This window comes from Microtus ochrogaster, unplaced genomic scaffold, assembly GCF_000317375.1.
Source record: "Microtus ochrogaster isolate Prairie Vole_2 unplaced genomic scaffold, MicOch1.0 UNK23, whole genome shotgun sequence".
NCBI classification, from domain to species: Eukaryota; Metazoa; Chordata; class Mammalia; order Rodentia; family Cricetidae; genus Microtus; species Microtus ochrogaster.
Genome location: NW_004949121.1, coordinates 887281 through 910675, shown reverse-complemented (window position 1 = coordinate 910675; position 23395 = coordinate 887281). Strand labels below are relative to the sequence as shown.

General features: G+C 36.4%; 1 protein-coding gene across 1 annotated transcript in view; it reads left to right on the top strand.

Annotated features, from left to right (window-relative positions):
* Positions 1-23395, top strand: part of Tll1 (tolloid like 1) — a 185737-nt gene that overhangs the window by 72202 nt on the left and 90140 nt on the right. The window contains exons 2-5 of the mRNA XM_005367745.2: positions 14419-14529; positions 18553-18633; positions 20769-20921; positions 21414-21531. Of these exons, the coding sequence (XP_005367802.1) occupies positions 14419-14529; positions 18553-18633; positions 20769-20921; positions 21414-21531 (463 nt within the window). The remainder of the gene's footprint in view (positions 1-14418; positions 14530-18552; positions 18634-20768; positions 20922-21413; positions 21532-23395) is intronic.

Below are 23395 nucleotides of genomic sequence, written 5' to 3'. Positions count from 1 at the left end.
AGGTGAAAGCAGCAGAGCGTTCAGAAGAGAGGATGAATTCGGAAGACAATACACAACGCTGCATCATGCTAGCTACCAGGCAATGTGCTGCTGTTAAAATTCATTTCTCTTTGCAAGAGAGATGAATTGAATTCCCAGCATGCTCTGAAAGTGCCCAATTATATTTTAGCATTAAAATAACAGTAGATTTAACTATATTTGATAAAGAGTTCCAATCTAGTGAGTTATTATCTTTATTGATATGCAAATCTTAACCTAATGGAACTTATTTTTCTTCATCCTATAATGTAACATTTTATTCTTTGGTATCATCATTGCCTTCTGAGATTATGTTACATGAGTCATCTTAGTTCTTTTTCGCTTCAGGCTTAAAAATCACTTCTTTTCAAAAAGTCTACTTTCTCTTGAAAAGTTTCTCTGTGTAATGGTAGTGTTTATGACCATTGTCCTGGTAATTCACTAGTTCACTGTTTCTAATTAGACTGGGAAACATGTATATGTATATGTAACTTTAAAAGTTTTTTAAAATTGATTTTATTTGTGTGTGTGTGTGAATGTGTGTCTCTGTGTGTATATCTGTGTGTATGTGTGTGTCTGTGTGTATTGTGGATGTCATATGTGTGCAGGTGCCTGAAGAGGTCAGAAAAGATATTGAATCCCATGGAATTGGAGTTGCAGAAAGCTGTTAGCTGCTTGATATATACACTGGGAACTGAATTCTGGTTCTCTGGTAAAATAGCAAGTATGCTTACTACTGAGACATATCTGCAACCCTATGTATACTTTTAAGACATGAAATCTGTCAGAAGCTTACAGTGATAATTCCGGTGAAGACTTGGGATTAAACATTTTATTTAACTTAATTTCACAAAAACAATTTTGTTATTATCAACCACTTCTAATAATAAGATTATTAAAAACAGTTTATTCAAATTTTCCAAGTTCAAGGATATTTCAATGAGCATATACAATAAGATTACAATTTTGTTGTTTCTCAAATATCTTGGAATATGTGTATGATCTTGATTTTATCTTGCAGATTCTGATTTTATAGTAGGAATAGAGAATATTATGCTATTTATTTTGCCTTACCTGCTTCTATAAATAGCTTGTATTAAAAATAAATAATGTCAATGTCTTTAATTTATTTTATACATAGATATCATATGACCAAATTGGCTCCTACATATATATTCTAGACAAAGTCTTCTTGCACATTGCATAATGTTTATTACAGCATTAATTATATTTGGAAAATTTGTACTATAATTTTTTTTCTTTTTTGTCTCTTTGTTTTTTTAAGCAGGGTTTTTCTGTGTAGCCCTAGACCAAACATCAAATGGATTAATTCCATTAAACACTGCTATAAGAATACTTCCTCATTACGAATCTATACTTAAAAACTACACTTCTGAGTATGGCTCTTTTCTTAATACATTTATATATTTTGCACACATGGTGGATAAATATTCTAATGTTCATTACCTTTCACATTTATCCTTCCTGTTGTAAACTAGAATTTTTATTTTCATGATTTCAATGTTTTATGAGCTCTCCCATAGATGTCTGTGGTTTCACATGCAGAGGACCATGGGGCATGAACACAAGATACTGCTCCTAATTCTACCATAGCTTCAGCTAAGTAATCAAAAATAGATATTAGTTCAGAGGCTTCATTCTGGAAATGTCCCCATCTTGTATAACATATTCCGCTTGAGTTCTTGCCATATGGCAAGTGAAGATGGCCTCAGGAAAGAAAATGACCCACGCAAAAGCCTCAGCGTCCACACAGCAGTACTCAGAATTAGATGTACTCAGAATTAGCATCGGAAGTACAGGATGGATAAAACCACCTACCCAGTGAGCATTTGTAGGGTGGTATGACTAAGCTGTCACTGCAGTTTATTTTTAATGTGCCTTGCGATGATGAAAAGTAGTCTTCAAGAACCTTGGCTGGCTAGGATTTTCTGAATGATGTGTAGGAGACTCAATGGTCCATTCAGGATTGACTGAATAGCTCTTAGCAAAGCCTACATAAGCTACAAATTATTATTAAAGTGAAATTGTATAAATGAGCCTTTTCCAGTATTTGTGACTGCTTGGTAAAAAACAATTCAAAGATTTATAAAGAGAGTAATGGCCATAGAGCACTGAAAGTCAAGTAACTGTATAAGTACATAATACCTTCACTGTCTAGAGTTTTTTTCCCATATAGTTGTTTATTTAAAAGGAGATTATCTAGAGTTTAGGAGATGACTAAGGAGATAAAAGTGCTTTTGTATGTAAGTAGGAAACCAAGTTCAAATCCTCCTAACTCAGTGATTCTTAATCTTCTCAATGCTACAACGCTTTAATACAGTTCATCATGTTGTGGTGACCCAAAGCATAAAATGACATCATTGCTACTTCATAACTGTAATTCTGTTACTGTTATGAATCATAACATTAGTATCTGACATGTGACTCCTGTGAAAGGGTTGTTCAACCCCCAAAAAGGGTCAAAACTCAGAGGTTGAGAACTAATGCTGTAACTAATTTAAAAAGGCAGATAAGGCTATTTCCATGTCTGTAAGCTCAGTGCTGTAAGGGACTGTGACTCGCTATCTACCAGTCTAACTTCAGGTTCAGTGACAGATTCTGTAGGAATCATAGGTAGATTAGGACATTCATCATTGCTATGTGACTTCAGAACACGCGCATGGGCTTACATAACCCCACCATGTGTGCATACATTGTGTACACACGAGAACAAACACCACAGAGTGAAAGCGAAGGCAAAATGAGTCAGGAGCCTATTTTATCAATTAACAAGATATTTCATTAGGTTTTCAAGAGAAATGTTGAAATGATTTTTACTAGATATGGTGTTTTACTAGAAAAATGAGATGGATATATAGATCTGAAAGTTTCTTTTCAAAAGCTTACATTTAACAAATTGTGCTGTGAATTATTTAAGATGAAAATTAAGGTTCTAATCTTAGTCCCCAGATTTAAAGAACTGAGTCTCTTTGAGTCAAAGGATGTTGTTAACATTAACTAGTAAGTACTACTGCAGAGATTGAAAGAGTTGATAAGCCAAATTTTTAATTTATATATTTGCTAACTAAAGGCTACTATCACATATCAAAATATATAAATTTTTAGAGTGACATAATAAGGATTATGATTTTTGTTTTTTTCAAATACTTACTTAGGAGACATTCATATTTTGAGATTTCAAATTCTACTTTTCCCCTTATTAATCCAGACAAGGCTAGAAACAATAAAATCGCATCAAGAGCATAGTCTTCAGTGCCTTCTTTGTTATCAAGGCTAAAATTATGATTAAATCTGAAATTCTTTATCAAAGTCTTTTTTTGTAGCCATCTCCACGTGTCAATGTTTGCAACATTCCTGTTTCTGCAGTCATGAAAAGGAAGTAGCCATCTTCCCCATCAGTTCACATGAGACGGCTCTGTTACTTAGACATTTTACTGCAATGACTTCCAGTGGAAAGGTGGACAGGAGAAGTTTCCAGGTAGAACTATGTAAGTTTAAGAAGTGGCCAGTCTACTCTGGGGAAATGAAGACTTACCTCTACCAGATAAAGGGTCGACCTATCATCAATAAGCAATAGGAGATTGGGGTGAACATTTTTAGTAGATTTTTTCCCATGTTTTCAATTAATTAATTAATTCACTCATTTGTGTGCATATGTGCTATGGCATATATATGTGGGTCAGAGGACAACATGTAAGACTTGCTTTCTCTCTCTTTTTATCATGTAGCTCCTGGGGCTTGAACTCCGGTCTTCAGATTTAGTGGTAATCACCCATACTTGCAGAGCCATCTCTGGGCCTTTAAAGAAATCAATTAAAATTTTTTTCAACAATGTCATTGTTATTGTTTCTTTCACTTCCAAATGCTCTTATTTTCCCCACCATCCAACTAAATCCTACTTCGTTTCTAAAGGTCCCTTTCTAACGCTCATGTCTTTGTGTTTTGCTTTGGACGCACTGATTAGCTAGAATTGTCTAGGTTACCACATGTGTGAAAGTAACTAATGGAGTCCAGTGTGCTCACCAGGGCCACATACCTGAAGATAATGAATGCCCCGGAATCTATCAGTAACAAATAATCTGCAAGAAGCAGACCTCCAGGTCCCCTCCCCTAGCCATGACCATTGACAGGCCTTGCATAGGTCTAGTGCAGACAAGCCACCAGGTCTGTGTAAGATCCTGACTGCAAAGGCAGGTTCATGCTCATAAGATTGTATTTGCAGCCTTCTCCTTATATCCTGGCTCTGACATTCTTCCAGTCTTCTTTGTCGTGATAGTTATCTGATCCTCGGGGATCAGGGTGGTGTAAATGTCCTATTTATGGCTGAGTGTTCAACTGGCACTTATTTCCAGCACCTGGAGCAGCCATGGGCCTTGGTATTCATGGTCCTCAATTGGAAGCGATGCCTCTCTGAGAATAGCACTTGTCTACTAGTATTAACAAAAATATTTAGAAGGCAGTTAGGCAGCATGTTTAATTTACTTTTCTTAAACTACAGTGTGCTTCCCTATTGGTGCTTGTGTCTCCCACAGTCGTATTTATTTTCACCGATTCACAGTAGTAGACATGAATTCCATCCTGAGAAGCAGACCTACCCCAATAGCGGGTGTGCCACTATTGTAAACAGAGTCGGCTCATCTGTTTATGAGCCACTCAGATCTGAATAATCACAGCACTGTTTGGTCAATGGCTCAGGCATATTCCTACTGAACTCTTACATCTTAAATTAACCCATTTTTATTAATTTGTGTATCACCTTAAGGCTGTGGCCTATTGGTAAAGTTCTGGCTGCAGCTTTCACCTTTGGCAGCTACATGGCATCTCCCTGCCTTCATCTTCTCTCTCTTTTGTCTCTTCCATCCTGGCTATCTTTTTCCCTGCTATAGGCCGAAGCAGCGTCTATATTAACCAATGGTAATAAAACATATTCATAGCACACTAAGGGGAATCCTACTGATGCCACAGGGGAACAACTGACCTGGTGGGTTGCTAATGTAGTTTATAGAGACCTCTTCAGTGTTAGCAGTTTTAGTAAACATCAGAACACTCTAGTATTCAAAGGGCATCATATCTGGTAAGATAATGTTTCGAATATTATGCACCGCACATTTTAAAGATACAAAAGTTATCCTCTATGGAATATTTAAAATAAAGTCTTAAAACATTGAAAATGCTGCAGAGAAACATTTAATAGATATTTCTAATTTTTACTTCTTTTGGTCTGAATTTAAATCTCTTCAGCAGTGCTCCAGAATTTTAAAAGTGTGTTTGTAAGAAGAGAAGAAATAAGAATCAGCATGTGGAATCAGTCCCTGGGGTGTCAGGGCCTGTGAACATTTCAGACTTTACTTCACTGAGTGTAAGTTGTGTTGGAGCTGTGCAATGTGTGATATTAACCAAAGGAAAACTCTCCAGCCTTTGACCTGTACGCAAAGGAAATCTTTTTATATGAAAATAATAACCACAAGAATTAGAAACAAACAGTTTTCACAACTTATCACTGTAATAAAAACTAAGTAAAATTCGAACATGAAGGGAAATGACAGAAAATCCTTCTCTTTGTAGGAGGGGAGTATGAGTTAGTAAAAAACAAAACAAAACAAAACTAGTATATAGAAAACAGTAAACTTACATAAAGTGGTTTTACTTCCAGGAACATAGACTGAGATTTACTTCAAGAACTAGTGCTAGCATTTAGACAATAAACGGCTTAATTTAAAAAGAAATGAGGGTTGATCCTACACTGCCTACAAATGTCAACAGTTACAATAATAGGGTAAGAAAAAAGCCTGATGTTTGCTTTGTCCTTACCAGACGTATGATGTGGGAAAAATAAATAATCCTCTCGTGTTAGTGGTTGATTATGAGCTTTGTGTTTGAACAGTGTAAAAAACCGTAGCTTTCCAAAGCTTGTGAGCTGCAATGATCTGTTTTCTTAAGGCTTGTGAGAGAAAATATTAGGCCATGCACACACAAAAAGCCTCAATATTTATTTTTACATTTGTTTGATCAAAGCACTTTCAGACAGTGTCTTTTTTCTGTTTTGAGACAGAGCATTCCAAATGAATATTTGTGGTATGGGTAATATTTTAGAAATGTCCCGAGCATCCCCTTCCACAGGCTTTGTGGGTTATAAATGCAGATTGACAGGCGGTTTCAATGGACCTTTTGTTATGGGAAAATTTTTGTTTTCTGGATTAAAAAAGGAAGATGTTTACTAGAAAATGTAGCATTTGATCATATCCGCAATGTGAAATGATGTGGAAACAGAGAACACCGATTTGAGAAAAAGAAAGAAAGACAGCTCTCTGACCACGTTCTGCCTTTAGATTGGGGGAGCAATGCAAACTCACCTTGCTACTCTTAACTGGCATGAGAAGTGACTTTAGAGTCAAATATCTGAAGGATTAATCTTTCTTGACAGTATAGATCCATCCATACATACATACATACATCCGTGTATACGGATATACACATGCATGCAAATACCTTTGTTTACCTTTCAGATACAATATCTTCTTTTATGTTGAAGTTATGTTAAATTGCCTGATTTAATAAGTAATTGAAGGGGACTATTTAACTAGAGAAAGAAATTCATCTTGCACCAAGTGATTTCAAATATAAGAATGGCTATTTTCATTTCTGGTAACTTAAGTGAGTCACGTGTTACCTGGAGACTTTTCCTGGCCTTAATTTAAGCGTATTTCTGGGAATTGATACAAAATAATTTATTTGGTTTACTTATCAAGCAAAATTTGTAGATAATTATTTGGGACAAAGACTCGAGGATCAGGAGTTCAAGGTCATTCATGGATAAATGGGAGGAGAGACTGTCCTGCCTTTAGAAGACAATGATGCAAGCAAACAGAAAAATAAAAGAAGATAATTATTTTTCTTATTGGGATTTTATAATACATTCCATGTATGTTGTTTGGGGAAAACTTGTTCTGGGCCTACAAAAATGCTCACAGGAAGTTATTTTCACGTCTAACCTTGTCTCTGAAACACTATTGGATCATTTGCCACATCTTACTTTTCCTTGGCAGTTTGCAGAGTGGTGCCTCTCATGTGGCAACAGTTGACTTAGGAAAGTTTACTGTTGCCCTCTTTTGAGGAAATTTCCATTAGACTTTCACTGTGAGTGGGAGCAGTCTTGTCGGCACTTCATGATGTCATCCTTCTTTCTTCAATCCAGTATCAATCACAGTTAGACACTTCAGCAGAGCTGGAGAATGAGCAGTGAGCCAGCACGTGCTCTTGGCTATCCTTGCATGTGGGAGCTTTCTCTCTATGTTCCCAGCATCTCAAAGTACCAGCTTTTAGGGCACTCACTTGTCTATTCCATAAGCCTTTAAGTGGGGGTAGTATGAAGAAGAGGGACACACAGTCCATAACGACATTTCATAATATATATTATACAAATCAAAAGGAAAGGCAAATGCCTTGAAATTATATTAAAAATGTACTTCAATTATACCCTTTATGTTGAAGAAATTTGAAATGTTTATTTTTGAAGGAGCAGATAAATAGCTAGTATTATTTGTGTAAGATGTATTTGTCAAATATGTATCATCTCTAGGCCACTGCTTAAAATAAGTTCTATCCAATCTCTGTTATTTTTCTATTTCCAGTTATTTTAGGTGTGCATGTATATAGGAATATATATGTATATATTCTGTATATGTGATGTGAATATGCTTGTGTGTATGTATATACATGTATAGGAATGGTTTGTGCATATGCATATGGGAATATATATATGTATATATATGTATGCAGATGTGTGTGTGTGTGTGTGTGTGTGTGTTTGTTTGAGTGTGTGTGTGTGTGTGCTGGACAATTTTAGGTGCTATCATTTGTCTTAGGAGTTCTGTTGCTGTGAAGCGACACTATGACCATGGCAATTCTTAGAAAGGAAAACATTGAACTGGGATGCTGACAATTCAGATGTTTCGTCTGTTATCATCATGGCAGGACATGATGTGTAGGCAGGCATGGTGCTGGAGCTGAGAATTCTACATCTTAATCTGCAGGCAACAGGAAGTAAACTGAGACACTGGGCATATCCCGAGCATAGAAGATTTCAAAGTCTGCTCCCAGAAGGCCACATTTCCTCCAACAAGGCCATACATACTCCAAGAAGGCCACACCTCCTAATAATTTTCCTCCCCATAAGCTTATGAGGACAATTACATTCAGACTACCACACGATTCTTAGGAGCTATCTATCTTGTTTTATTGAGACAGGGTCTCTCTGGTCTGGGACATGGGAAGCAGGGCTAGGCTAACTTGATAGCTGTCACCCGGATCCTTCCTGTCTCTTCCTGCGTCTGACTCTCCAGCACTGTCTTTACAAGTGTGTGCCACCAGGCCTGGTGTTTGACGTTGCTGCCTGACTCAGACTTCATGTCATTGCAGCAAGCTCTTTACGAACTGAAATATCTCTTCAGCTTCCAGTGTTCAGTTTTAATGTACTGGAAATCTCTTTATATTTCTGCGGCAACAAGGACTCAGGGCTCTGTCATGGTTCATCAAGTTGACTACAGATAAAGATAATGCATGCACAGTTATAAGGGCCAAAGAATTTGAAAGTATTAGTTTCACAGAATGATAAATGGTGGCTGATGAGCTCACTCAGCAGGGGTAGGGGTGGGGGTGGACCTTGCTGCCAGGTCTGTGGTCTTGGTCAGAACCCAGTGCGAGGAGAAAACCCAATTCTTCTTTTGTTTTTATTTTTAAAACTTAATGTGTTTTTAAAATTTCATGTAGTATGTTTTGATCATACTCATTCCTCCCCCAGCTCCTTCCAGATCCACCGCCCCACTTCCCTACCCATCCAACTTCGTGTCTTCCTTTTATGTGTTTTGAATCCAATAAGTCCGATTTGTGCTGGTATACTCTTGGATTTGTAGCCCTCCGCTGGACTACAGATTTACAGAAAACTGTCCTTTCTTACTCTGTAGCTGTCAATTGTCAGACACTTTTTAGCTAGGGTGGGACTTCATCTTGAAAACCCAATTCTTGACAGTAGTCCTCCAACTTCCATACACACTCCATGGCACATGCATGCTCTTCCCAATACAAATGATAAATACATGGGAAACGGATAAAGGTTTTGAATATAGATATATTAAACTTGGTTTACATGCTATGTAGTGCATGCAGGTACCAGTTTGCAGTGCTTTTCCATTAATAGATACAGCTGAGTTCTTTGGTATTAGCTAAAAATAAACATACTTTTACAAAATAGGGGTAAAAGCGAGAAACAGGCACTTCCTGGTGTGACTAATATCGTTTAATCTGAGAAATTAAATGATTGTAAGCATCCTTATGGAGTTTTGTGTGCCTACCTATTGTTGATGGAAGCACCTGAAGCAGGACCCGGAGGGCGAGGAGACACCTGATTGGGACATTTGGGAACATGGGTTTCCTGGGAGAGGGCTTTTCTCCATAGATAAGGCCCAACAGACTGCCCTTGTCTACAACACTGTGTTCTCAGGTATCATAGCAACCAGACGTAAAGTACTATGGTTTTAAACTAATAATTACATTGGTTAATGTAGTAGTATTTGGTGGAAGAGCATTTGTCTTCAGTGAATTGAAAGGCTTTGACCTTGGCGAAGTCACTCATCTTTGCTATTTGTGTGCTCTCTTTACCAATGTGCTCTGAACTTTGTTCCAGAACAATATGCGGGTTCACTGTTTATAAACCCATACTATGATTTTTAAAGATATTAGGGACCACAGACTGTAGTCCTTCTTAAAACTACCCACTGGGCCTACATCAGTACTAAACGTTAGAAAAAATGATGTAGACAAAATATGCATTTCTTCTTGTTTAATCATTTTAAGTATATTTATTTATTCTCTGTTGCATTCCCTCTCCCAATTCTGTCTCTTTCTTTCTCTGTATGTCTCTGTGTGTGCGTGCTCTCTTTGTGTATGAACTCCCCTGCCCCGTGTCTCTTTTTGTGTTTGTGACTCTGTGTGTTTTCTCTTTTTTGTGTGTGAATGATCACTCTCTCTGTTTGGAAATGTCCCCCCTCCCGTGTGTGTTCTTTTATACATGAGATTTCCACAGCATGCATGTAGAGGTCAGAGTTCAGTCTGAAGGAGTAGATTGATTTTCTCCTCCCACCAAGTGGGGCCTGGGGATGAAACCCAGGGCACCAGGTCTTGCGGCATGCACCTTTACAGTCTATCTTAGTGGTCTCGGATTTAATTGTTTGTAATTAAGCCTTTCATTTTTAGATCTATCATTGATGCCGTGTGGCTCAAGATCCTTTACAGGGAGTGTGTGGAGCATCGTGTTTTGGATTGTTCAGTCTCCCCAAGCATTATTCTGTGAAGTATCCTTATTCAGTATGCCGGATCAGAATCATTACAACCGTCCTGGGCTCCCGCCACTTCCAATTTTGTAAGATATTGAAGACAAATGACCTTTAGGGGAAAAACAAAACCTGTGGTTTTGTATGTAGTTTCAAAATTGCCCATTCAACATTTAGTTCTGGCCCACGAGTTAGTTCCAGTTCCCTTCTGGCCACAGGAATCCCAGCATAATTCCAGACAGATAGGAAATAGTTTAATCCTATCCGAGCATTTATTTCATAGTGCCATCCCATAGACTAGCTTCCCATATTCCTTCCAGCTCTAATCTCATCAGTACCTCATCACCGCATTAAATAGGCCAAATTAATAATACTTGATACTTTTCCTTTTTATTTTCGACTTTTTAAAATCAAAACCACAAGACAAAAATAGAGAAAAAGAAGTGAAAAAAAATTCCAATAAGTATCTAGAATCTCATGTGTCTTTTGTGTACCAGACTTTGTCTTGGACTACCAACCAGCTCTCAAATCATGACACGGAGATTTATTATTACTTATGAATGCTAGGCCTTGTTCTAGCTTTTATTTTTACCTGATTCTCTTTAACTATGTTTTGCTTCGGGCTTTTTACCCGTTTTTCATTCTATATATCTTACTTTCTCTACTCCTCCTATCTGACTGGTGGCTGCCTAGTTTCTGGCCCTAAGTGTGTCCCTCTCTTTCTCCCTCAATCTCTTTTCCTTCTTTTCTCTCTGGAGTCTAGATTTCTCTTCCTACTTATTCTGTCTCTGTCTGCCAGCCCTTTCTATCCCTTTAGCGCCTAGCTCTTGACTCTTCAGCTTTTTATTAGACAAATCAGGTGCCTTAGGCAAGCAAGGTGAAATAAGTGTAATATATTTTTACATAAACAAATACAGCAGAAACAAATGTAACACACATTCCCATAGTTAAAGTAATATTCAGCGGCATAAACAAATGTAGCATATTTTTAGCTTGTTAAAATAATATTCCACAAAGTCTTTGCCTCTATATATCAAATATATAGGAGATTATAATGAAGAAGCTAAACACTCAGTACAAGTTGTCATGCTCTAGCCTGATGGACCAAGACTTGCACAGAATATTTTGGCATACAAAAAACACTTACTTAGATTTAACTAGAAATGCCGCAAGAAAACCCAAAATGTGTGCCATATAGAGAAACTGGGCATCTAAAATATTGTAATGTGGTGTGTATATGCATATGTGTGTGTGTGTGTGTGTGTGTGTGTGTGTGTGTGTTAACATGGATTTGAAGATGTATGGGGTCTAACATGCATTCTGAAAAGCACATAAGTGAGTTGGCTTCATCGCTCGCTACTTCCAAGAAAATGCTTAGTCTTCTCCTGGACTAGTTTATGGAGCATTCAGAGCTGCCTGCCAAGCTTTATCTGAAGTTCTGAGTTAAGACAGAGGATGATAAATAAAATGGGTTTATGTTCTCCAGACCCGTTTTGTCTAAAACTAAGTATCATCTGGTCTCATGCTTTCCTCTTCTCTAGAAGTAATTTTTTGCTTTATTTACATGTTTTTCCCATGGATTGTTGACTGTGTTTGGTGTAACATACCAGGGCATTTGTGCCTACCTCATAAGAAATGTCATACAAGAAAATAAAAACCCCAAACCCGCTCAGGCTTTAATTTACTGAACCTTTATTTATTATGTAAAATTTAGAACTGACAAACCGATATTTCAGCTGTGCAATGCCTCAGACTTCTAGTCAGCCCGTCTGAAGGTTTATTCTAACAGACATAAAAAAATGAATAGCAGGAAAGATGATCACAGTGACATCTATTCCTGGTAACTGGGAGTTTATTAAGTGTAGAAATCTGAGGTTCATCTCCAGACCCAATGAATCCTGAAGTTTTTTAAAGCAGGTTCTCTGATTCTCACTCACAGTTAGAGAAACCCCTAGACATCTAGACTCTAGCTGTGTGTAGAACTGCGGCATTAAGGGAGAGATGGGCTGGCTTTGACTACCTATGGTCACAGGTATTCCTTCAGTCATACACATAATGATAATCTCATAAAGAGTAGTAAATTTGAATTTACAAAGAAAACCTTGAATGTGAATGTATTTTTAATGAAAACCAATGACTGATAAAGTAATAAATGAAAGTAGATTGTCTCTTTCAGAGGATGAGTGTTTTAGGGGTGTGAGAGCCTTTTTGTTTTCTGTAGAATATGTATGAGTGGAATTCAATTTCCAAGGTTTACTTTTTGACTTTGTTTCTATGGTCGTATGTGATAGTAGGCCATTCTCTCCGTTGGGTAGATTGTCATTCAGCTGACAGAACTCACCATTGGTGGCAAGGAAGGAGAAGGCAGTAGAGAAGAGAGTTTGAAGTTAAAAAAGAATTTTCTGTGTTTGGAAATGATAACCTACCTTGAGCTGAGTTCTGTTGTTTTCTGTTTTGATTTGTACCAATCTCACTTCCTCACCTTTGAGTTTTATGTGAAGAACCCAAACTCACAGGTTAATTAAATAATTTAGCGATTGATGAAAGCCCTAAACAACTCATAACCTTCACAACTGGAGTTTAAATTTGTTAAGTTCACTACCTTTTATTAACTAGCTTTTTATAATGCTAAAATTAATAAAGATAAAGATTATAGTATAATAAAAGACAAAAATTTTAAAAGGATAGTTTTTAATCACTTCATAAATCTTCATGTTTTGTCCTTTTTTGTTTTAAAGAAGAAAATCTGAAGTTAATTTTATTTATTTATTTTACGTATATGAGTGCTCTACTTGCATGCACAACCTATGGCCAAAGAGGGCATCAGATTCCACTATAGATGGCCGTGAGCCACCTTGCTGGGCATTGAACTCAGGACCTCTTACAAAACAGCCAGTGCTCTTAACCTCCGTGCCATCTCTCTAGCTCATGAAGTTAATTTTAAACAAAAAGAATATCTGTAAACCAGTATTAAAATGAAAAGAAAGATAAAAGAAAAAATTAAGAATAATCTTGGAGATTCTTGATATTTTTTATAGTTTACTGCCTCACGATAAATGCATTCGCTTAGTTACAGACCCTGAAGTTAATGTGTCATGACGTCTTTTGCTAGAAAGTAATCAAAGGCTTAGTTTTGGTTTGAACAAAACATCTATTTCATTATTATGTTAATGTTTATAATCTTAGAAGCAAAATTTGCATGCTTGTCATATATAAGACCCATTCTTTCACAATGATTTATAGATCTTTGAATTTTTTTTAAAGCAGCATAAAGCTTTGGGGAGGATCTGTGTACTGTGTATTCTGGGTTGTGGAATTATTTTAGGTTCCTGAAGTGACAAGTTATGACTTTAATAAGTCATTAAACATGAAAAGCTTAACATGAAGTTGTTGCCCAAACAGATATTGACTTAAACCTTTGTTTTTTAAATTGTGCATGCATTTCTAAATATGCAGAGGCAGCTTGGTCTTTAAAGACATGCCTTAAAAGCAACGGAGTGTGCTGAATGTCTACCTCAGCACAGCATGTCTAGTTTGGACTGAATCTCGCTGAACTGAGTAGTCTTCGTACATCATTTCCTCGTTACTGTGTCCACTTGTTGGTGAAGGCTCACCGGGGGCAGAGACATTCACAGAAAATGTGAGATCCATATTAAAATTTCAATAATTTGAGGATTAGCTTACGGTACCAGCTTTCCCCTGTGGGTCATCTCACTCAAACAAACTTTGGTTTCTGTCAAAATACCAACATTGGGGGCAGGGTGTATTTTAGTCTAATTTACTCAGGTACGATTATCTTGAAAATGTGCTTTGGAAAAAGTTCATTTTAAATTTTGTGTTTATGTCGGGGGGGGGCACATGAGTGCAGTGGCTGTCAGCTGGGGTCATAGGTGTTCCCGAGGCACCTGAGGTAGTTCCTGGAAACAAAGGTAGGACCTCTCTGAGAGCAATGTGTGCTCTTAACCTCTGAGCCAGCTCCCATAAGGTTCTATAGTTAACTTGCTATGCATTGATTTTACGTTGACATTTTTTTCCCACTTCTTTGTTCTAGCTGTGTTTTGGGGTGACATTGCCTTAGACGATGAAGACTTGAATATCTTTCAAATAGACAGGACAATTGACCTGACACAGAGTCCTTTTGGAAAACTTGGACATAGCACAGGTATGGCTGACTATTTGAACACATTTATAACTTTTTTTTGGAAAATATATTTGAAATTCTGTGAATATTCTTAAAAATTCACATCAAATTTGACTTTTTCCATGGAAGTGAGCATAGTTTAAAGTTTTAGGTTCTTATCATAGCTTATATTTATAATTTTATTTAACAACTGTTTTGTACTTATGCTCCATGGCTGTTTCTGCAACAATAACTTTGATGAAAACCCCTGGAGGGGATTCCAATTTTATGTGTTTTGAATACATTTGAATTATGCCTCTATGGAAACCTAGAGGTTTGAAATAGTTTTTAAGTTCAACATAGTGCTTGAAGTTCTAGCAATAGCAATAAGACAACATAAGGGGATCAAGGTGATTCGTATTGGAAAAGAAGAAGTCAAGCTCTTGTTATTTGCAGATGATATGATAGTATACATAAGCGACTCCAAAAACTCTACCAAAGAACTCTTACAGCTGATAAACACCTTTAGTAATGTGGCAGGATACAAGATCAACTCCAAAAAATCAGTCGCCCTCTTATACACTAAGGATAAGGAAACAGAGAGGGAAATCAGAGAAGCATCACCTTTCACGATAGCCACAAATAGCATAAAATATCTTGGGGTAACTCTGACCAAGGAAGTGAAGGTTTTATTGACAAGAACTTTAAGTCTTTGAAGAAAGAAATTGAAGAGGACACCAGAAAATGGAAGGATCTCCCCTGCTCTTGGATTGGGAGGATCAACATAGTAAAAATGGCAATTCTACCAAAAGCAAACTATAGATTCAATGCAATCCCCATCAAAATCCCATCAAAATTCTTCACAGATCTGGAGAAGACAATAATCAACTTTATATGGGCAAACAAAAAACCCAGGATAGCCAAAACAATCTTATACAATAAATATTCTTTATAATTTCTTAGTACAATTTTTATTCTGTGTTCCATTTTAGAGGTTTCAAGACTAAAAGGATTAAGTTCTTCTTTTTTAGTTATATCTGATAAATGTTATTATTTACTTATTTATTTGCTTGTTTCTTTTTGGGATAGAGTCTCATGCAGCTCAAACTAGCTTCAAACTTGCTATCAGTTCATACTGGCCTTAAACATCTGATCTTCTTACCTTCACCTCCCAAGTGCTGTTATAATCATATGCTACCATACCAGGCATTAAAATATTGATTTGATGCATTCCTTTTTATCTTCTTTAATTCCTCTCTTTTCTAATTTGACCTTCTCTTACATGTCCCAGTGATTCTCAACCTCTGAGTCCTAAAGTCTTTGGAAGTCAAATGACACTTTCATAGGGGTTGCATATCAGATCTTTACATTATGATTCATAAGAGTAACAAAATTACAGTTAGAAAGTAGCAATGAAAATAAGTTTTTGGTTTTGGGTCACTGTAACATGATGAATTATATTAAAGGGACACAGCATTTAGGAAGGTTGAGAACCACTGTCTTATCCTATGTGATATTAAGTATGTATAAAATTCCTCTCTGTTATCCAGCAGATAAATTTGTCTTAGAGTTAAGACATTTTACTATGCATCAGCATTTCCTTGTCTAATCCATTTGATTTAGTAACCTTTTGTTTCAGCGAATTCCAAGCATATGGAAAAGCTGTATGATAATACAGAGGATGGCAGTGGGATGGTCCTAAATGCAGCAGATACTAGCAGCTGGTTTTGTGTGTGCAGACATGCATATGCACATGTGTGAATACATTCGGAAATTAATTACAGAAAGTTTGTAGAAAATTCAACAACACGTTCCCATATTATACATTTTAGCAAACAGTTTCTAAAATAAGGGTATGGACCTATCCAGTTAAAATACCATTATCACAACTAAAAAACATCTTTGCAAGAGAAATATAAATGGTAAAAATAAAGGATTCACAAAAAATAATATACTTCGGCCTTTGTTGTATATAGTGACAGTCTTTCCTGACACCTGGACCACTGTATGTACATATGCAAATATAAATATAGATAACATATATTTAATATAGATTAATACATATGCTGGGATATATTACAAACTATCTGTGATTGGCATGTGTCCATCCTCTGGGCTGTGGATTCCAAATACTGAAAAACTAAAGGCCTCACATGATTTGCTCTGTGAACTTAGGTTTTCAAGCCATCAAGTTTTTTAACCTCTTATACACACATGCAAAGGCACAGGTCCCCTCACGACAGTTTCACATCTACTTAGTCATATTTGGCCCTCCTTCTAAGCCCTCTCTGCTAGACTAGTGGGATTTGTCCAGCACCTTCCTCCCCAGTATCCTTTTCTACCCATATTTTATTGTGGTAGTTGATTCTGAACAACAAAAAACTGACACTACTTGGCAAAACCCCGTGTTTGTTAAACTGGATTTTGAGTTTCTATTAAAGTGATTCTTTGATATAAGTACTATAGAGGTTATTTCTTAGGCTTAACTTTCCACATGCTTTGAAAACCATTGCTTTCCTGTGATTAAAAACCTTAATACTATCATTTAATGTTGATAATTTATTTAAATGTAGGCTCATAGATAGAATAGTTGGAGAAACAGTAATATCTCTTTAAATATATAATGTAGAACACAATATAGTTTTGATAATATAAACAATGCTCAGTTGGAAATTACACTCTACACGTGAATTTCAAATAATTTAAATGTCCTATATTTTATGATTTTACTCAATTTTTCCTTTCCCAGGAATTTGTTTAAGTAGAGTTGTTACTTTTCTCGTCTTCTAATTTTAAAACATATGAGTTATGTTTACAAATAAATAAACACTTGATTTCTATATTTCCATTGTGTTCTAGAACAATTGACAAAAAGATCTACCACTTTTAAAATTTAATGAGCTACCAGTGTCACACTTTATTTCATTTATTCTAAATGTCATTCAAAATTGCTAAAATATTCTTCCAAACACAATCACTTTTCCTAGGTTTAGAACATCACCTTTTAGTTCTATGATTCACATTCATATATTATCTTGATAATAGCCAAGACATTCCTTTATTTTCAAAAGGAGTCCTTTAAAGATCTAGTTACATGCATTTTGGTTCCATTTAATCTAGCTGAAGTTTCCATATAATGGTCATTTAAAACATGTAGAGCCCACACTTTAAAAGGATTTTAAGTAGCTTCTTAGGAATGAGTACATTTGAGTGTGACCTCATCTTTCTGAAATGTCTGATGAAAAAATTTCAAACATTTTTCTCAAGATGCACAGAAAAATGTGACCATGTAATGCAAATAATTAAACAAACTACTAGTCTGTGCTTGCACTGTTTGCCTTATAAGGACATTTGGCTTCTCCTTTAGGAAGTTAGATTTCCTTAATCTTCTCCTCTTTTCCTCATTATTTTCTGGAACATCCTTTGAGGGTATTTTATTATTTTTAAAATCTTGCAAATCTCATAATGTAATGTAACACATTTTGCAGTTGAACATCCACGGGGCCACTTACCTTGTGACTTTTTTCTGATTATATAAATTAGGGAGAATTACGTTCAAGATATAGCTGAATGTACTGTAATATTTGACCTGATATTTCAAAGTTTAGGAACAAAACTTGCCATGCGAGGTTGCTTTTCTAGTGTTTTGATTCCCACTTTCTGGCAAGACATTTGAACAGATTCAGTTTACACAAGGGAAATAGCTGGGAAGCAATCTCTATGGCTTTGTGACTTCCTGACATTCTGCATAGCATAGCTATGTGGCAACAGGTGGTGTCAAGGTCACAGAGAAGAAAAATATTTCAGATTATCAATAGAAAACTCAATTGTCCTGATGCCCAAATAAAGGCATTTTGGTTGCTTGCTGAGTTTCTCCCACCTCCTTCTTTTTAGCTACTAATGTGTTCTTGTAGAAACTTTAATCTCTACAGAGATACATGAATAATAATTTCTAACACATTAATTTCATATAAAAGCCCAACCAAGGAGAAACTAGCAGTATTACCATTGTTTATTTGTAAGGACTGACAGTAATAGACTTAATATTTTTCTTTTATTCTTCAGGTGGATTTGGAGACCATGGCATACCAAAGAAACGAGGGGCTCTGTATCAGCTAATAGACAGGATAAGACGACTTGGCTCTGGTATATCAATGTTTAAAGCTGCAGATTCTTTACTTGATGTGCAGTAAAAATGATACTCATAGAAATTCAGTTTATTAAGACCAGTGTGTCACTATTCTGTAATGGAGGTAAAGGATATACTGAGAGAGAGTCTCTTTTTGTTTCATTAATTGATGCATCATGTCCAGTTTGTAGAGCTTAAGTTGAAGAAAATGAAAATATTCTTTTGAGTCAACTTAAACTTTTCCTGGTATAAGATGAGTCAAGTATTAATTGTATGTTTTTGTTTCCAGTTCATTAACTACTGTTCCAAAATATTTTATAGGCCATAGAACTGCCTCAATTTTATCAAACAATAAAGAAATCGTACCAGTATTTGCTTCTAAATGAAAGTAATTTTTCTTAACTTGTCAGAGGGATATTTCTATTAAGAAAAGTGGTGAACCAGGCATGATGGTTCATGTCTGTAATTCATACCACTTTGAAGGCTGGGTAAGGAATATTGCCATACGCTAGAGGTGGTCCTAGCTATACTGTGTATTTTAGGAATACTTGAGACCCTGCCTCAAAGCAAACAAACAAACAAAAATAACAAACATACACACAAACAAGGCCTCAAAGAAAATCAAACCACAATCAAGCAAAAAGTAAAATAAGAGCACTGGATGCTCATGCATAGGACCTCAGTTCAATTCCCAGCATCAGTTTTACAGCTCACAACTCTAACTCCAGTCCCAGGGAACCTGATATCCTCTTCTGGCCTCTGCAAGTATCAGGCAGAAATTTAGAGCACAGATATACATGCAAGCAAAGTACCTAACTACGTGAAAATAAATAATAAATTTAAAATAGCAACCAAAACACCAAATAAAACATAATAATGAGAATATATTTATATATGCATGTATTCATTTCATAAAAACTTTATTCTTTTATAATTAGTTCATATCTATAATATTTAATTTATTACCATGCATTTTAGTAAACCCATTATTTGGGTTTAATGTCCTAATACTCCTTCAGTTGATAGGATCAATGATCAATGAGCTCACTTTCCCGAAGTGATCTTCCTAAGCGAAGACAATATGTTTGCTCAAGGACATTGAAGAGAGAGACAGACTCAAGACTTTGTCATGGGGTTCTATGTTCAGTGGTTGTCACCATAGTGCATTTAGTGAGGGGCAGCTCAGTAACACTGATGGATGAATGAAAAGAATAGCCATGAACATCGGTGAAAAGCAAACACAAAAAGAAAAATTCCAAGAAAGGCAAAGAAAATAAGACTCTTTTTTCTTCTTTTATTATTATTTATTTATTTATTTATAATTTAAGTTTTATTTTTTTATTTTTTTAATTTATTTATTTATTAAGGATTTTTGCCTCCTCCCCGCCACCGCCTCCCATTTCCCTCCCCCTCCCCCGATCAAGTCCCTCTCCCTCATCAGCTTGAAGAGCAATCAGGGTTCCCTGACCTGTGGGAAGTCCAAGGACCACCCACCTCCATCCAGCTAGCCTGGGTCTGAAAATAAGACTCTTGACTTGGAGTTTTCTCTGAATAGGCAGCATTTTGCTAAACCTATGCTATGTTGTAGCTGCCTGTGGCTCATGCTGATAGCCAGAGAAGAACGCAGATGACAGGAATGGAGACAACGGATTGTCTTAGTGGTCAACACCTTATTTTTCTTAATCGTTTATGTGATGTAACATTTATTGCTTTAGGCTGTTTTACTGGAATATCAACCCTGGTTTCAATGATTAAGTACTTGACCAGAATAATTTAAAGAAATAATCTTGAAGGTCGAGCACTTTTACTGAACAGTATCTATTTTATCAGCTATGGTGAATAGGTCATGGACTGATAAGAGAGGCAATTTAAGACAGTTTTTCCATAACTGTATACTCGTTCCAGACTTCTGATTCCTATTGTCTAAATTATAAAAAATTAGTCATGACTCATTTATAGAACATCGAGAAATGTTATTGGGTCTTAAAGTACTTAAATACTTCTATGTATTTCTTAAACAGGTAAAATGACTGCCATTTTCCTTTAATGCTGTTTGGGTGTGTTTATGCAAATACATAAACGAGATATTTGAACTCTCATTCCTTAAGGGTAGTAGGATTCTGTTGGACAGATGTTTTAAATGTCACTGCAGGCTTGGAGCAAAATAAGACCACTAAAGGAAAAGCACCTTTAAAATTCTCAGAACAAAATGATAAAAACCGAGTTCCCAGAGCTGCTACATCAAGGACAGAAAGAATATGGCCTGGAGGCGTCATTCCTTATGTCATAGGAGGCAACTTTACTGGTAAGATATTCCCAGTGAGTATGTGTGGGGTTTTTTAAAAAAGGAAATCTATTATACAGGCATGTGTTTTTATAGAATATTGTTATCCATATATTATACACTATCCAATGAATGTGAAAACAATTAACCTGGATCTCTAACTTAAAACATCTCTGAATTTGAAGTAAAATATCTCGTCTTTCATTTAGGGTCTAAAGTATTGTGCTGGACTTCATATAGTGTTTCAGATTTACTCTGCAAGGCAGCTTGTCTGAACTGTCTCCCCCAACCAAAGTCTCTTAGGCACACATTCGTAGAGCTAGTGGGCTTAACCCTCGGATTAGAAAGTGAGTGTGGAGTCTGAGCAATGACTTATCGTGGTGCTGTGAACCTGACATGGTTGATCACAGTGCTGGCTGGCATCCTGATCTGCCAGCCAGGATGGCGGAGCCAGCACAAAACACGCCTCCCTGAAAGCCCACACTGTTTTATTAAAGTCATGAATTTTTCCAGGCAGCCAGCGAGCCATGTTCAAGCAGGCCATGAGACACTGGGAAAAGCACACATGTGTGACTTTCACTGAGAGAAGTGATGAAGAGAGTTACATTGTGTTCACCTATAGGCCTTGTGGGTAAGTAGAGAATGGACTTCAGTTTTGAAGACTAAAAGGGGAAGGCTTATAGGTAGGATTCCTTTCTTCCTGCTTGCAGAATACTTTGGCCAAGCGACAGTCTGAGTTTTGCATAATAAAGCTTGCATTCAGACAAACATATTTCCATGCTCACTGGGCTTTGTGCCCCTTTGCAGGTCATTTGTCTTGCTACAGCAGTTTTTCTAGAACTCTGCTCTCTGTGCTCAGCAACCTCAAAATCTGTGTCCAGCCTCTCTGGGAAATCTAAGTACTTAGTTTCTAGTACAGTTGCTCATCATGCCATTTGGTCTCTGCTATCTGATGTTGGTATTCGAGTTCTTCCCTGTAGAATCTCAGACCTTTAGGCAAATCTACCTGCTCTCCTGTCTTCATTTTCCAAGTTGCTGCCACGAGCAATTGACTTCCAAGCACACTGGTGAGAGCAAGATTTCATACTTTCTAAGATTCGTTGGTGTTTTCTCCTACAAGAGTGTTTTCAAAATGTTCTTACAAGATAACAAATAATTTCTTAAAAATAATTTTAGAAAAAGAAAAAAAATAAAAAGAGAACATGACATTTAAAGAGAAAGGTGTAGGGATTTGGAGTTGGGGAGGGAGTGGGAGGTAAATATGAACAATTTATATGCATATATGGAATTGTCATAGTAAACAAAGTATTATATTAAATTAGATAATCATTTTAGGAAGTTGGCAAGATGTTCCAGAGAGTAAATGGGTGTACAAACAAACCTGATTGCCTAAGTGGCCTCTAAAATCCACATGGTATAAGCAGACAATCTACTCCTACAAGCGGACCTCTTATCCGTGCATGTGCACCAAGTCACACATAGTTCTTTGCTGCAGGCCGAGTTTTCTTTTGCAGACAACCACTCTCGAATAATCATCCAAATGCTTAGTATTAATTACAAGTGCTTGGCCAATAGTTCAAACTTGTTACTAGCTAACTCTTACATTTATATTAACTCATATGTCGTATCTATTCTTTGACATGTGGTTTATTACCTTTACTCAGCATGGCATCCATCTTCCTTCTCTCTGCACTTGCCCGCAACTCTCCAGAATCTGCCTTTCTTTGCCCAGGCATTCCCAGTTTACCTCACCCACCTAATTTTATCCTGTCCAGCTGTTGGTTAGTCAGCTTCTTTATTAAACAAGCCACATTGACACATTCACAGAGTGTAAAGGAATAGGAATTTCTGCCTTTTTGTTTAATTAAAAAGGAAGGTTTTAACTTTCATATAGTAAAACCTACACAACAAAAATAGTTATCAAATAAGAATTGCAGTTACAATATCTAATCAAAATTAGAGAAAACATATTATTTATCTTATCTTTCTGAGTCTAAAGTTTTATACGTAACTTAACTTTTATTATAACTGAGGAAAACCTTAGCTATGACTATCTAGTCTTCAGCTTTGTCAAAGACCTACGGACAGGGACATCTATTAGCTTGAATTGTCACCCTAGGTTCTTCTGTGATGTTGGGGCATCCAACTTTGGACTAGAGGCCTGGTGTATCTGGAAGACATTTCTGAAAAGTAGAGAAATTTGAAGGACTGTCCTACCTGTCTTGGTAGAGTTTGGAAGTGGTTTTCTTTGGTCCAGTTTACACAGTATACTGTCAGTAATTAAGGCAAGGGCAATTTCTTTGTCCAAATAGCTAGCTGTTGACATAAAGAGAACAAACTCTTATGACAACATACATGGTTGGGCTTCTTCATTTATGGTGTTTTTAATGGTCAGTAGAGAGATATTATGGCAGCCAGGCCATCATGAATGTGCATATCATTGTAAAATATTGATTTTTCTTTTTTCTTTTTTTTTATTAATTTATTTATTTATT